The following is a 15,851-nucleotide window of genomic DNA, read 5'->3' as shown; positions in this document are numbered from 1 at the left end:
GTGCGTGCGTGCGTGTGTGTGTGTGTGTGTGTGTGTGTGTGTGTGTGTGTGTGTGTGTGTAAAAGGGGGTGGGTGCCTTCTTCACTTTGCGACTTCCTGCTCTAGTGCACAGGCATTTATATTCTTGCGAGCTGTCTTGAGTGCCATGTTATTATTATTATTGTTATCATCGCTACGAGCCCATTGAACGTGTTGAAGCCGGAAAGACGCATAATTCACTCTGCATAGAACGGCCCATTTGGACTCTTTTCCCGTATGAAAATAAACCATGAGTTTCTGTAGAGAACGTTATGTGTTCCTAATGTGACATCAGGGAAAAGACGGGGAATGCGATAGAAGGAAATTCAAGACGATGAGCAAAACGATGAGCCTTGAAGAAGACAAGTCCACTTGTCGAAACGTTGGCTCCTGCATTCACCTAGTTCACGTTTTGCTCAATGTGACATCAGACATGCATAATAAATGCATCGTCTAATGTTTTTTCGCATCACAAGTACATCAGAGGCTCAAATGACAATGCACCTTAGGATTTCTGATGAGAGGAGTATACAGCTTTTTTGTGTTATTGCTAATGTCAAAGTACATCATATATCAGTGTGTACGATGCCAAGTCGTGAAAAATTCTTTTTTATACGATAGCATTAAATGGCTCATGAGCCGGAAAATCCGGCATTGTCGGCGTGAGCACTCGATGTACAAAGAGGTTACAAACTCCCAACCCTTCATGGGAGTCGAGCCCACTACCTTTGGTGGTAATTAAGGCTACGAACCCACGACCTTTAGTGTTGATTAAGGCACCGCTAAGACAGATATTTAAGGTAGAATTAATGAATGGACTCGAACCCACGTACGACCCTTAGCGGAAATCTAAGCCTGTTAATTAATGTGTTAATTAAGGCGCAGGTAATTATTATGTCGTTATTTAGACACTCGTATCGACCGTTAGGGTTAATGGAGGCGAGGTTAATTAAGGCGCAGTTAAGATACAGTTATTTGAGGCACTCGAACGCACGACCTTTGTTAATGAAGACGATGCTAATTAAGGCACAGTTAATTACGACCTAGGAATTAACTCACTCGAACCCATTACCTTGTGTGGGAATTGAACCCACATGACCTCTGTTGTTAATGAAGGCGATGTTAATGCTAATTAATATAGAGTCATTAAGGCACTCGAGCCCACAATCTTCAGTGTAATGAAGGCGATGTTAATTAGGGCATAGTTAAGATAGAGTTATTTGAGGCACTCAAACCCACGACCTTTGTTAATGAAGACGGTGGTAATTAATGAACAATTAATTGAGACCTAGCAGTTAAGTCACTCGCATCCAGTACTTAGCGTGGGAATCGAACCAATGACCTTTGTTGTTAATGAAGGCCATGCTAATTAAGGTACTGTTATTTAATATATTGTCAGTTAAGGCACTCTAACCCACGACCTTTGTTGTTAAAGGTTATGTTAATCAAGGTATATCTCATTATTATAAGGTTAATGAAAACACCCGATTTCATGATCTTGTGTGGGAGTCGTGCCCACGAACTTTGTCGGTAAAGAAGGCGATGCTAATTAATGTACAGTTAATCAAGATATAGTTGATGAAAGCACTCGGAACCATGGCTATTGGCGGGAGTCGAATTCATTACCATTGGTGGTAATGAAGACGATGTTAATTAAGGTACCATTAATTAGTATATGGATAATTAAGAAACTCGGACCCTTAGCCTTTGGTGGTAGTGGTGGTTGAGATTCATCGTTGGGGGCAGACTAAGAGACAAATATAAAGACACCGATATAACACAGCGTGAGCACCGAGTACTCTGCAAACGCTTCCGATTTATCAGGGCTAGGCAAAAAACAGCGACGTCATTTTCTTTTCTTTTGAAAGAGCACTGTAAGTTCGTGTTACCCGGTTATCACATTTGGTAAACGCATTTGTTTTTCAGCTTGTGCCCTCCCTCTGAAAGCAGCGCTGGGGTGTAAACCATAAGAAAACCCAGACATATGGTGTGGTGTGTTTCTTGAATGGGACATATGCCATCACACAGGAGGCCAACACAGGCATGACATAGTAGGCTTGGAATGTATGAGAACTGTGCCGGTAGCAGATGCAAATATTCTATAACGACTGGCACTTGGATGTCAAGGGGATGTATTGGGTTGCCCGTACACAAACACTCCTTTGCTCATTTCCATGCCATCTAATTAGTGAGATATTCTAATTCACCCTAGCAATCCACAGACACTGCTGTCTTTTGTCAAGTGGAAACCGATATAGCTGAAGTAGTTCACAACATGTACACACGCCACAGCTGATCCACGTTGCACATTTGTACAGCCAAGAGCAATTTCTGCTTACTGTAGTTACTGCTGCAACCAAAGGTCACGCAGTGGTTCCTCAATAACTTGTGTGAACCGACACCACATAAATTTTTCGCAGAACTAGCTATAACATCTCCAGATAATTCTGCAGCAAGTGATGCAGCGTGTATTTCTGTGGTTGATTGCCAAGTTTTGTTAACTAGCTATAACATCTCCAGATAATTCTGCAGCAAGTGATGCAGCGTGTATTTCTGTGGTTGATTGCCAAGTTTTGTTAATTTTCTGTCCTTTCTACCATGCAGGGTACACGTGCACTCACCTCAAAACGATGACACTCCCCGTTAAGGTAGCCTCTCCTCAAAGACAAGTAGCGAAATTAAATGAAAGGAAAATATCACATCCGTAACCAGACTGAGACTGTGTTTTCCTTTCATTTAACCTCCCTCTGCATTTAAGGAAGCATTGATGTGCCCAGTAAATGTTTTTGCTAAATTTCTTTCGTTGAGTAATGTCTAACATGCAGCATATGTAGGGCCCATGTACATGTTGTCAAAAGTGCTGCATCTTCACTGGACATACATACATGCATACAGGCTGCATATATCAACCACCAAAGACAGTCACGCACAAGTAACATCCTTAAATAAGGTCTGACTGCCATTGCGACACATGAGAAAATTTTACCACACGTGGTGGCTAATTTTGTTATAGGAGGGCTATGAGCACCAGTAGTCTAATGCATAAGCTCATTAGAGATTCATTCGGAAGACATGAGAAAGCCACAAGAAATCTGCTTTGGAGTGCACATTAGGAAGACATTTATTTCATGCTCACAAGAACAACACTCATCAAGAATTCAACAGAACGATGGTGGCCAATATGTTTTAGAATGACATTAGGAATACATCCGAAAATTCCAAAGAAACTTATCAGAAAGTCTAATGTCTGTGATGTCAAAACTCATCTGACTTTCATGTGAAACTCATCTCATATTTTCTTATGGGTTGTTACATCATTCTGTAGAAGCTTACTTGTATTCGCGAAGCTGGCTATTGGTACTTATAGTCTGCTTCGACTTTTTTTCACGCTCTTTTGTTAGAAACATTACAAACATAGTTCTATATGTTTACGAAACTGGAACGCATGGTGACTATGCACTAGAAGACCTGGCGTATATTTAGTGCCACGCGTCAGCTGATGAATTGTAGCTTGTTTACGAAGATATATACACTGAATCAGTATGGAATGTCGCAGAGTGAGCCGTTTCAAAAAACGATGTAAGGCTCAAATTAGTTATACATTAGGATCCTATTGCTCGGAGCACCTCCTTTCTTAGCCTTTAGATGGATTGATATGCCATCTCAGCAATCCCTCGTGCTGTATGTCATTCCTGCCCACCATTACTGTCATTTCGCAGCTTTTATGGCCATAAATCGCCAAGATAGTTGCATTCATCGAACCTCGGCAAAGATTGACCTGCTCACGCCTAACAAACGGCACGTTCTCTGTCATAACTTCTCTCTCTGCCTCGCATTGTTCCTATACTATAGGCTAGCGCCTCCCAGACAGTTTGCTCCATCGAGCCACAGCTCACCCTTCGAAATTTGGTACCTGGCCCGAGCATCTTCCGATCTTGCGGGAAACATTTTGCAGTTTACCACACACAACATAAACTAAGCTAACAACCATGGCAGCTAGGACACCACATCAGCGCTTGACCCCATTTTACGAAGAAATGCGCGAGAGAACAATGGATCGGGACGGCGTACACATTGTTTACCCGGTAAGTGCATTCGCATGTTGGCGTTTAAATTTATAATATGTTGAACTATACGTTGAAATATAGAGCAAAAGTTTTCCTCAAGCCCATCGCTTAGTATTGATGTGAACGGTTGCGCGCATGGACACAATAGGCACGGTGCCCCTCTCAAAGGGAGCGATGAGGCTGCTTTTGTTACAAAAAGACCCTTCATAGACAAGGCTGAGGTCGTAGAATGAGAAAGCACGGCTGTTTAAAAATTCATGGCAACATTATACTGAAATTATGAGGATTGTTCTGAACAAAACAGATACAGTGCAAGTAATAGAACTAGAGGAGGAGGAGGAGGAAAGAACTTTATTGTGTGCCCTGCGAGTTGGTGGGGAGGGCGAAAGGCCCCGCCTAGGTAACGGCCAGGAGTTCTTGGGTCCTGGCGGCATCCTCGGCCCGCTGGACGGCCCATGATTGATCTTCGAGGGCGGGGCTGAACTAGAGTAATTTTTCTTTTAAGGAGACTCTGGCGTAGACAATCTGTCATGACTTTTATGTTTTAGTTTAGTCACTCATGCCAAAAAATTATGGCAACACTTACCAGTGTTGCCATATGACGTCGATAATGCTACTGCCCAGCGCTGCGACCAGGCGTTAAAATTCGTAGGATGATTTCCCTGAATACGAACCTGCTTTGCTCTTAACACAAAGGCGACCTTCGTCTGATCTCAGTGCCCCAGGTGAAGTTTAGGTAAACTTCTGTTTTTCTACTGCACGCTTTTCAAATTCTTGACGCTGTGAGTGACGGGGGAGGAGAAGGAGGACGAGGTGGAACTCTCGTGCCAAGGAAACGATGACTGTGACTGGCGGTGGCAATTGGCAGTATAGCCATAATTTTTTGGTTGTTACATGAAGTGATCGTCAGCGCACTATCGTTTAGAGCTTGTACGAAACAGTCCTTTAGACATATATGTAATCGGACGAGTGTATTGCATGAGCATAATGATATTGAGAAAGTGCAGCACATATTTTGTCACCTGAAAATCTCATGTTCACCTGTGTAGTGCGTGTGTAGTGCTTGACTGTAACTACCGGCGAAACGAAGTGGCACATTTTGAAGTTCTGATTCTGTTAGCGTGAAGATTTATTTGCCTCTTCCTTCGATTTTTTCATTGCTGCTACTGCTGCTGCCGTGCACACCACGTCGGGGGGTGGTTGAGAGCACACACAAGGGGTGCAATAGAGGACACAGGCGACGGCAACGAGGTTTTGATAGGACGGGGCCACAGTGCCCTCTGTCGAGCCCTGCGGGACGCAACAATGCCCTCCAGACGCTGTAGATGGGCGTGAACCCCCGCAAAATCATTGCAGGAGCAGCCACGCTTGGGTCCGTGTTCACGCGCAACACAGACTACAGTCCAGGGAGGAGGCAGGGAGAATGTTACAAGGGAGTAGAGAGATAGGAAGCAAGTGAAGGGTACAACCGGATCCCGCATCGAATCAGTCTGGAAATGGATGATTAACCTTACCCATCGGCGCTCGTGGCAGTCCACCTCATTACACGGGGGAAAGAAAATGCCTCCTCAGAACGCAATGGTCGTTTGGGCTCTCTTCAGTAAATCAATGAATTAATGAATGACACGTCTGTCTGTGTACTACGTGGGTAAACACAAGTGGTATACATTAGGATCCTATAGCTCGGAGCACCTCATTTCTTAGCCTTTCGATGGATTGATATGCCATCTAAGCAATCCCTCGTGCTGTATGTCATTCCCGCCCACCATTACTGTCATTTCGCAGCTTTTATGGCCATAAATCGCCAAGATAGTTGCATTCATCGAACCTCCGCCAAGATTGACCTGCTCACGCCTAACAAACGGCACGTTCTCTGTCATAACTTCTCTCTCTGCCTCGCATTGTTCCTATACTATAGGCTAGCGCCTCCCAGACAGTTTTCTCCATCGAGCCACAGCTCACCCTTCGAAATTTGGTACCTGGCCCGAGCATCTTCCGATCTTGCGGGAAACATTTTGCAGTTTACCACACACAACATAAACTAAGCTAACAACCATGGCAGCTAGGACACCACATCAGCGCTTGACCCCATTTTACGATGAAATGCGCGAGAGAACAATGGATCGGGACGGCGTACACATTGTTTACCCGGTAAGTGCATTCGCATGTTGGCGTTTAAATTTAAAATATGTTGAACTATACATTGAAATATAGAGCAAAAGTTTTCCTCAAGCCCATCGCTTAGTATTGATGTGAACGGTTGCGCGCATGGACCCAGTAGGCACGGCGCCACTCTCAAAGGAAGCGATGAGGCTGCTTTTGTTACAAAAAGACCCTTCATAGACAAGGCTGAGGTCGTAGAATGAGAAAGCACGGCTGTTTAAAAATTCATGGCAACATTATACTGAAATTATGAGGATTGTTCTGAACAAAACAGATACAATGCAAGTAATAGAACTAGAGGAGCAGGAAAGAACTTTATTGTGTGCCCTGCGAGTTGGTGGGGAGGGCCAAAGGCCCCGCCTAGGTGACGGCTAGGAGTTCTTGGGTACTGGCGGCATCCTCGGCCCGCTGGAATTGATCTTCGAGGGCGGGGCTGAACTAGAGTCATTTTTCTTTTAAGGAGACTCTGGCGTAGACAATCTGTCATGACGTTTATGTTTTAGTTTAGCCACTCATTCCAAAAAATTATGGCAACACTTACCAGTGTTGCCATATGACGTCGATAGTGCTACTGCCCAGCGCTGCGACCAGTCGTTAAAATTCGTAGCATGAGTTTCCTGAATACGAACCTGCTTTGCTCTTAACATAAAGGCGACCTTCTTCTGATCTCAGTGCCCCAGGTGAAGTTTAGGTAAACTTCTGTTTTTATACTGCACGCTTTTCAAATTCTTGACGCTGTGAGTGACGGGGGAGGAGAAGGAGGACGAGGTGGAACTCTCGTGCCAAGGATACGATCGATGACTGTGACTGGCGGTGCCAATTGGCAGCATAGCCATAATTTTTGGGTTGTTACACGAAGTGATCGTCAGCGCACTATCGTTTAGAGCTTGTACGAAACAGTCCTTTAGACATATATGTAATCGGACGAGTCTATTGCATGAGCATAATGATACTTAGAAAGTGCAGCACATTTTTTGTCACCTGAAAATCCCATGTTCACCTGTGTAGTGCGTGTGTAGTGTTTGACTGTAACTACCCGCGAAACGAAGTGGCACATCTTGAAGTTCTGATTCTGTTAGCGTGAAGATTTATTTGCCTCTTCCTTCGATTTTTTTCATTGCTGCTACTGCTGCTGCCATGCACACCACGTCGGGGGGTGGTTGAGAGCACACACAAGGGGTGCAATAGAGGACACAGGCGATGACAACGAGGTTTTGGTAGGACGGGGCCACAGTGCCCTCTGTCGAGCCCTGCGGGACGCAACAATGCCTTCCAGACGCTGTAGATAAGCGTGAACCCCCACAAAATCATTGCAGGAGCAGCCACGCTTGGGTCCGTGTTCACGCGCAACACAGACTACAGTCCAGGGAGGAGGCAGGGAGAATGTTACAAGGGAGTAGAGAGATAGGAAGCAAGTGAAGGGTACAACCGGATCCCGCATCGAATCAGTCTGGAAATGGATGATTAACCTTACTCATCGGCGCTCGTGGCAGTCCACCTCATGACACGGGAGAAAGAAAATGCCTCCTCAGAATGCAATGGTCATTTGGGCTCTCTTCAGTAAATCAATGAATTAATGAATGACACGTCTGTCTGTGTACTACGTGGCTAAACACAAGTGGTGCAGGCAAGGTAACATTTAACATCGCGTCACGTCATTTATATGTCGTCAACGTCACCATCAAATACCTCCAGTGAACCCAAACAGCACAGAAAGCTTCGCTTACATCGGTTGCCGCAATGCGTGTAATGCTATGTTCAGACTACGTTCGTAAGGCGCCGATTTTTCGTAACATACGTAAGCGGAAGCGCAACAAGCGTATGCGTCTAGTTCAGACTGCGAACGTAAAGGTACCAACGTGCGCAATTCTCGCAAAAATCGTGGGTGAGAGTGTTAAAGGGTCGGCAACATTTACGACTGTTATGTTACGACCGTTGCGACACAGCCAATGACCGATAAGCTTTCGGCTTTCAACAACCGGTGACGACACTTCCGTCCTCCCGTCTGCAGACAGCTCCAGGCGCGGGAAGTGCAATTCCGCCAGTCCGTGCGCACGATTGGCCGTGTTCGTGAAAATTTTTGCAGTGCGGCTTGCGAGACTGTTTTCAGTTCATCTGGTTTATCCGCCGAGGAAATCGATGGCCGCAGATGCGTGCTCCAAACTTCGATGAGTGGTCTCATTAGGTTTTCAAGGAAGCGGAACTGCTGGGGCCACATGCGCATGATGTTATGAAACATCGCAGCGTCACCAACTCGGAGCTTGGCGAAAATGTTGTGAAAATCGCCGTCCACGGCCCTGTCGAGAAATACTTGTCACACCCAAACCCTTCTGCGTCACCTTCGTCGTCTTTGGGCGATTGAATACACGACTATAAGTTTGTTTTGAGCGTGAATTTCTTCGATCTCGGCCAGCGCTCGCATGTTGGCAGGAGCCATATTGGACCGCTGGTGACGTCGATTCTGCAGCTCCAAATTTGATTGGCGTGTTGTAAAAGCCGTAATTTAAGCAGCAGTAAATGTGAACAAAGGTGCCGGCTTAACTGCCGTAACGTTTTTTACAGCCGTTACGTTCGATACGCCAAAAGAGCTGTTACGCGCGTTACGACCGTAGTGTGAACATAGCATAAGCTGCATATATTTATTGCGATAGCAACTTTATGGACACCCCTTGCGCATTTCGGCTGTTGGCGTCTCGGTGAGGTTCCGCTAAATTTCAAGCATGATAAAATCATCGCCGTGCGCCATGTGCTTTGCTTGCGAGCGAAAGCGCATCAATCTCGCGTGGGTAAGAGAGGAAGGCGAGGCGGAAACGTACCCCCTCCAGTCGCGCTCGATGCATGGGTGGCGAGGCACGGGACGTTTTACCGCGATAGCGTTAAGGAGCTCGTGTCGCAGAAAAGCCGGTGTGGTCGGCGCCCGCGGCGTTGGCAGTGAGCGATAAATCATGGCAGGCACTTCATAAATAAAAAAGCAACTTCCAAGATGGGCTGGGTGGGAATCGAACCAGGGTTTCCGGAATGTGAGACGGAGACGCTACCACTCAGCCACGAGTTCGATGCTTGAAAGCGGTGGAAAAGCGCTTCTTGTGAATGCGGTGTTGCCTTAGAAACGTGCCGTAGAAAGTTATACTGCGGTGCATATAGGTAATTATGAGCATGTAACTTACAGAACTCGCAGTTACACGAGTAGCGAAGTACGTTTCCGCTACATTTCTTCTGCGCTTACCGCACACGCAGAGCCATCTTGCGGCAAACACAGAAGACCCCCTCCTCTCAATGTACGGCGCTGCTCCGACAGGTGGCGCGCCACGCGCGCATTGGGGCTGTGCGCGGACCGGTGCCAGGCGCGTCGCGGCCCCGACTCCCTCTCCCCTGACGACGCCTCGCCGTGCTCCCACACGGGTTGCAGAATCAAGCGCCGTTCCTTTCTTTAGATTACTATCTATCAATCTCTCTGCCCGTGCCGATGACGACGTTTGGCTGGCGTAGATCGTTTCCCCCTCCGAGTCAACGAGTTCTTTGGTTCGTTCCGTTTGCTCAGGCGCACGTTTCGTTGCCGCGCCGAACGCTGCGTTGCTCGACGCTCACCGCGTGATAGGTGGGCGCAAAGTCCGATGCGGGGCGCCTCGTAAGTGATCGCTGCGCCGAAGCGCATTGTTTTACACCCCTTGGCGGGTCGACGGGAACGCTGTCGCGTTCCACTCTTGAAGGCGAAGTTTAAGCGTCCTCCAATTTTTCTCCGGTGGCTGCTGCTGCTTACAGCACAGCTGTTCCGGCGCCGTATCTTGAAACGGACATGCGACGTGGCCAAATTGGGCATTTGCACGGGCCTCATCTTCAAAGTGATCTGCGATGTTTGCAGTGTACGCGTAATGCCGATAGCTTGTTATGCGTGGTGCTTTCGACGTTTCGTTCTGGTTGAAGCGAGAGATGCACGAAGGCCAATTCGCTTGCAGCTGCTGCCGCGATTCCTCACTCCAGCGTTTTGACAGCGAGATTTCACGGTCACCCAGCAAGATGTGTTCTTGTTTAACTGGTGCGCATGTGACACCGTGCCTGTTAATTCAATTAGTAAGCGAATGTTTGAAAGTTGACACGACCGACAAAGCTACTATCCTTACTTCGTGTAGCGGTGTGCTAATTAGCTATTGCAATCGATGCTTCGCCTTGCGGGCGAAAGTGCGACTTTCTTATAGTAATTGTACCAGCGGCTGTTGTCTTAAGCTTTGAATTCCATGAGTTTATTTTGCGACTATATGGGGTAGGTGAGTAGGCAAGGCTGTTTGGGGGTTTCTTTCCAACAACAGCCTGGGATACCAGTTAGTGATGTCTGTGTAACAAATAAATTGTACATTGTCAACTGCATCCATACAAAATGTCGAGCTGGCAATATCAATGAATGCGTCATGCATATATATATATATATATATATATATATATATATATATATATATATATATATATATATATATATATGCATGACGCATTCATTGATATTTCGAGCTCGACATTTATATATATATATATATATATATATATATATATATAATGGGGGTAATGACGCCGCCATTACCGTTCACTGCAAGTGACCCACGACCCCGATCATTAACAACCATCGCGGCCTTACGGCATGGCGTCGAGTGCCAGCAATGCGCTGCAAATTTGCGGTAGGCGGCGTACTGGAATTTACGTCATATATCCGCTAACGACCAGGAATGCGTTTCGCATAATTCAGCATCTTCATTATCAGCATATTTATGTCCAGCGGTGGACGAAGGCCTTTCTCAGCGATCTCCAATTGCTCCGTTCTCGCATCGGCTGACGCAGTCTTATTTTTGCCAGTTTGCTAATTTTATCTGCCCTACGCATTACACGGCCAGCGCCTCTCTATTCGTTACATTTATGCCGGCTAAAATATGGGATATACCCCCGTTACGAAGCTCCCTAATCCGGACCGCTGGGTTCTGTCTCTTAACGTTGCGCCTATCAATTTAGAGCGCAGTTCTTTTAGGTGCCCGTTCCTGCGGCGAGCGTCGGCGTCACGTGTACCTCGTAACCAAGCGAACGAGCACAGCGAAACTTGAGAGCGAACGCGGCGTGCAGCGGGGGATCAAGAATGCGACGAGAACGAACAGGCGTGAGGAGGAAAGTGATGAGGAGGGTGCATGCGGAACCATCAGGCGGAAAGCGGAGGACGGTATGTCGAAAGGTTGAAAAGGAAAGCTGAGCGTCGGCGGCGACCAGATATGCGGCGAGAGCGGAAACGAAGCGCCGACTTGGGCTTCGGATTCACTGCGCGTGCGCTACTTCACCTGCGGTGCCACCGCTGCTATACACCAGAACATCGTGAATTCAAAGCGCGCCGCCATATTGGTGAGCGCCGGTCGCGCCATCTATCCTAAGCGCCGCGAAGTAGCAGGCCTGGGCTGCCACACCGGGAGATGCGACCCGGCGCAAAAGCGAAACTTGGGCCTTTTGGCTGGACGGAAGGCGTGTTTCGCGTTTTTCCTAACCTGCCATTTTCGCTGTGCCGACAAAATCAAACTTCAAGACCTGAACGCAAGTCCTTAACGGCCAGACTGAGTACCGTGCAGACTACAGAAGCGAAACTTGGGCATTTTGGCTGGACGGAAGGCGTGTTTCGCGTTTTTTCTAACCTGTCATTTTCGCTGTGCCGATAGAATCAAACTTCAAGACCTGAACGCAAGTCCTCAATGGCCACACTGTGTACCACGCAGACTGCAGAAGCGAATACATCGGGTAAGCACGCTATTACGTTTGTACAAACCGCGTGCTTTATGCTAGAACACGTGTGAGCTGTAATATCCGTATTTTTGGCACGTAACCTGCGAAGGAATGTACAGCACTGTGTTGGTGCCATATATTATTAAAGGTTGCGCGATAAAGCTTTATGAAAATTCGATTTTTCAACATGCATCACGCGGCAAAATTTTGCCCGGGCGTATGCTTTGCGACGAGCTTCGCGGAAAGCGGTGTTTCTCCCATAAGTTCTCAGAAGCATGCGGTAAATTCCTCGTTGGCGTCACCTATTCTCCTTGCATAGGCGCGGTACATCGGACACATTTCCTCGCGCCTGCGGCGCTTGTGCAGTATCAGTCATGCCGGATTATACCGTTCTCGCGCCTTCCGGCGCTTTAGCTTCAAAATAGCCTCACTGATTTTCCCGGCGGAGCAGTAGGGGCCGTTGTAGAGACAGGGCCTGCTCTCCTGGAACAGTATCTTCGCTCATGCTGGTCTTTTCGTTTTGTGCTCTCCGTGACATTTCAAATGCATGTTTATTGGTCCCCTTTGAGTTAAAATGTTTTGAAAGCATGCAATATTGCCGAGCATTACCTGCGATACTCACTCGCACATTTTTACTGGATTGCTAGTTGTTCTTATTCACTGCAGCTATCCACCGGTGGCACAGCTTGGCGTTCTTCGTTGCGGATGGAAATCTGTGCAAGCTGAAAACACCGCACCGGCATGATTCCCTACGTGTGTTGTGCTCTTTGCAAACAGCGCTAAGTAACCTGCTCCTTTTGCGCTGGTTGTTTTGGCATCCAAACACGATGCAATGCCGCCCAGATGCCTTCTTGTACTTTGGATCCGCGTGAACGGGCAAATTTCCGCCATTCGGAGTCCTAGAGCTGGCGCTTGCCATGTCTACTAGTCGCCGACGAACACACTTTGGCAGCCCAGGCGCTTGGCCTACCGGGCAACCCGGGTGCGAGAGTATGCGTTCGGTTAGTCTGGGTGCGAGGCTATCGTGTTCTGGTCTATAGAGTATGCGCTCCGCGCGAGCCACGCGTTCCCGTTTTCGCGCTGTCTTTCTGGACCATGAGCGACGCAAGTGGTGGAAATGCTTCGTCCGCCCCTGTTGCTAAACGAGCTGTCCGAGCAGAGGCTCAGCGCCGCTGCCGAGAGCACCATGTCGCTCAGAATCCAATTCTTTGCCACAATATATAGCGAATGGAAAACACGAAGACAGCTGCGCTGGAAATTAGCATTAGGGAGTATCTTAATCATCGGTGCTTTTTTTTTCATCCGATTACTATTTCGCGGTTCTTAGCTTCATTTAAAGTACCTTTGTATACCTCCTAGCTCTTGCCCATTATTTTAGTTGCACTTAATAATTTACGCTATCTATCTATCTATCTATCTATCTATCTATCTATCTATCTATCTATCTATCTATCTATCTATCTATCTATCTATCTATCTATCTATCTATCTATCTATCTATCTATCTATCTATCTATCTATCTATCTATCTATCTATCTGTCTGTCTGTCTGTCTGTCTGTCTGTCTGTCTGTCTGTCTGTCTGTCTGTCTGTCTGTCTGTCTGTCTGTCTGTCTGTCTGTCTGTCTGTCTGTCTGTCTGTCTGTCTGTCTGTCTGTCTGTCTGTCTGTCTGTCTGTCTATCTATCTATCTATCTATCTATCTATCTATCTATCTATCTATCTATCTATCTATCTATCTATCTATCTATCTATCTATCTATCTATCTATCTATCTATCTATCTATCTATCTATCTATCTATCTATCTATCTATCTATCTATCTATCTATCTATCTATCTATCTATCTATCTATCTATCTATCTATCTATCTATCTATCTATCTATCTATCTATCTATGTGTCTCCCTAATCTCACTCACTCACTCACTCACTCACTCACTCACTCACTCACTCACTCACTCACTCACTCACTCACTCACTCACTCACTCACTCACTCACTCACTCGCTGGTAGTACTTGGGAGCATTGGCCGGTCTGCGGTGCAGAGGGAACCGGGTCATAATAAGCAGGTGATGTGGATCTTCCTGAAAAGACCATATATTTACGTGTGTTACGATGCTCTACAGCCGCCTGACTTGTTGATATTTTGAACAATTATAAAGACAATTACATTCAATTAGGTAACTGGATATTGATGTTACCCGGTAGTTTATGTATTTCAATTATGCATACCTGTCGTATTCGAAGCGCCAAGGCTGAACTTTGTGTATACATAATAAATAAACTCAGTTCGTACATATTTGTAACAGCGTGCAAAGAACATCTTTTACGTTCTATCCTTTCTTTGTTTTTTGTGTGCCTGTGCGTTTCAGCTTGGACGTGACTTTGGGATTGCCTACCCGGGCTACTTTGAAGGATACCAAAATTTCACAGCTCGCTGGTTTGGCTACATCGTCTACAAGTCGAAGTGAGTTCGTTTCTCCATGCGAATTTCTGTTTGCAGTGGTCGTTACAGAAATGTACTTTACTTGGCAACCACGGAAGTAGGGTGTCCGTGTCTCTACTCAACTGCGTGGTGGTGAATTTCTCTTGTGTCCTCTGTAAATCAACACCACCTTGCTAGCTCTAACTTTGAGCTCTTAATTCGTATTTGTATTCGCGGAGCTGACCTTCATTTCGTAACAGTTTGCTTACGTGGACCCGATGTAAGCTAATAGTCAGTACGATGCAATGTTGCTTTTTGAACGTACAGCACAGTAAATTCAAGAGCAGTGCAATATATTGACAAGGGCACTCAACTATGGGTCGTTCAGCAGGCCCGGGGTGTGCTCGAAAAGTACAAGCCTCACGACCCACCAAAACCGGGCCTCATTGTGGTAGTGAAGAGTAGAGCATAACCCCGGGTCGACGCTTGGCCAGCGTCACGACGCGCTAAACTGTCGGTTGTCTGCATCCTATCAAGGCAGTTTCAAAGGATCTTTTTATTTTCTTAGTAGCCGAAAAAAAGGCAGTAAATTACTCGCATATCTATACTACTCTCAGCAACCAGTACATTAAATACACCGAAGATGTATGAGCGACTTCTCGCACCCCTCAGAAGTCCCAGTACGTTCCTTCACTCCACCTAGACCGAAGAAAGCTGATGGCAGTGCCACCACTCGACGAAAATGGCCACTGCGTTTTATTGAAGCTCCCCAGCAATTCTGGGGAAACTTAGTGTCCTCTTCGGTCGAGGGGCGGCGTTGGCCTCAACTCGGTCGAGTGAAGGAAGAGCTTCGGGTCAAGGAACCGTTTGAGAATTCGGGGGTTAGTGGTATCACAGAAACTTGATCACCGACGTCCAGCTTACATGGTCACTTCGGCTTCTCTACGCACGCTGCGTGACCAGAGGATGTCGGCCGCCTTTCACTGCCCGCAGCCGAACAAACTGCCAGCTGACCTCCAACGCGGAGCAAGTGATCCGCGACGACAGGAACAAACATTACGAAATACTGACAGATAAAAAAGGAATTTGCAATAAGATTGGGGTTTAATTTATTGAGGCGCACGAAAGGGGGTGTCCTTAGTTGCATAATTAGGAATAATTACGTATTTATGCGAAAATTCGGGCTTCCGACGTAGATAACGTTGCTGGCTTTGTTACAGTCCACGCCGCGGCCCAATAACGGCGGTGAAGCTAGACTTAACAGAGTCGCTTTAAAGAAGAAAAAAAAAAAAGAAAAGGCCATGCTCGAAACTAAAGTGTGTCAGTTCCGATCTGTGACTGCCGAGACCGACTGTCAGCTGAGGATCTCCGAGACAGACAACCGTGCAAACGAAGGGACTGCGCAGCACCTTTACGGGATGTATACATGATGC

At 46.7% G+C, this 15,851-nt stretch overlaps 1 protein-coding gene across 2 annotated transcripts in view; it reads left to right on the top strand.

The window, feature by feature from the left end:
* Nucleotides 1–3,892: 3,892 nt before the first annotated feature.
* LOC135919691 (uncharacterized) overlaps nucleotides 3,893–15,851 on the top strand; it is a 34,546-nt gene continuing 22,587 nt past the window's right edge. Inside the window, exons 1-2 of one of the 2 annotated variants that reach the window (XM_065453541.1) lie at nucleotides 3,893–4,103; nucleotides 14,366–14,460. In XM_065453541.1, coding sequence (XP_065309613.1) covers nucleotides 4,008–4,103; nucleotides 14,366–14,460 — 191 coding nt within the window. In that variant the 5' untranslated portion in view covers nucleotides 3,893–4,007. Of the gene's footprint in view, nucleotides 4,104–6,013; nucleotides 6,237–14,365; nucleotides 14,461–15,851 lie in introns of those variants that run through there. The other variant, XM_065453540.1, reaches the window with a different exon arrangement.

This window comes from Dermacentor albipictus, chromosome 10 (assembly GCF_038994185.2).
Source record: "Dermacentor albipictus isolate Rhodes 1998 colony chromosome 10, USDA_Dalb.pri_finalv2, whole genome shotgun sequence".
NCBI classification, from domain to species: Eukaryota; Metazoa; Arthropoda; class Arachnida; order Ixodida; family Ixodidae; genus Dermacentor; species Dermacentor albipictus.
This window is presented reverse-complemented; position numbering and strand designations above follow the sequence as displayed.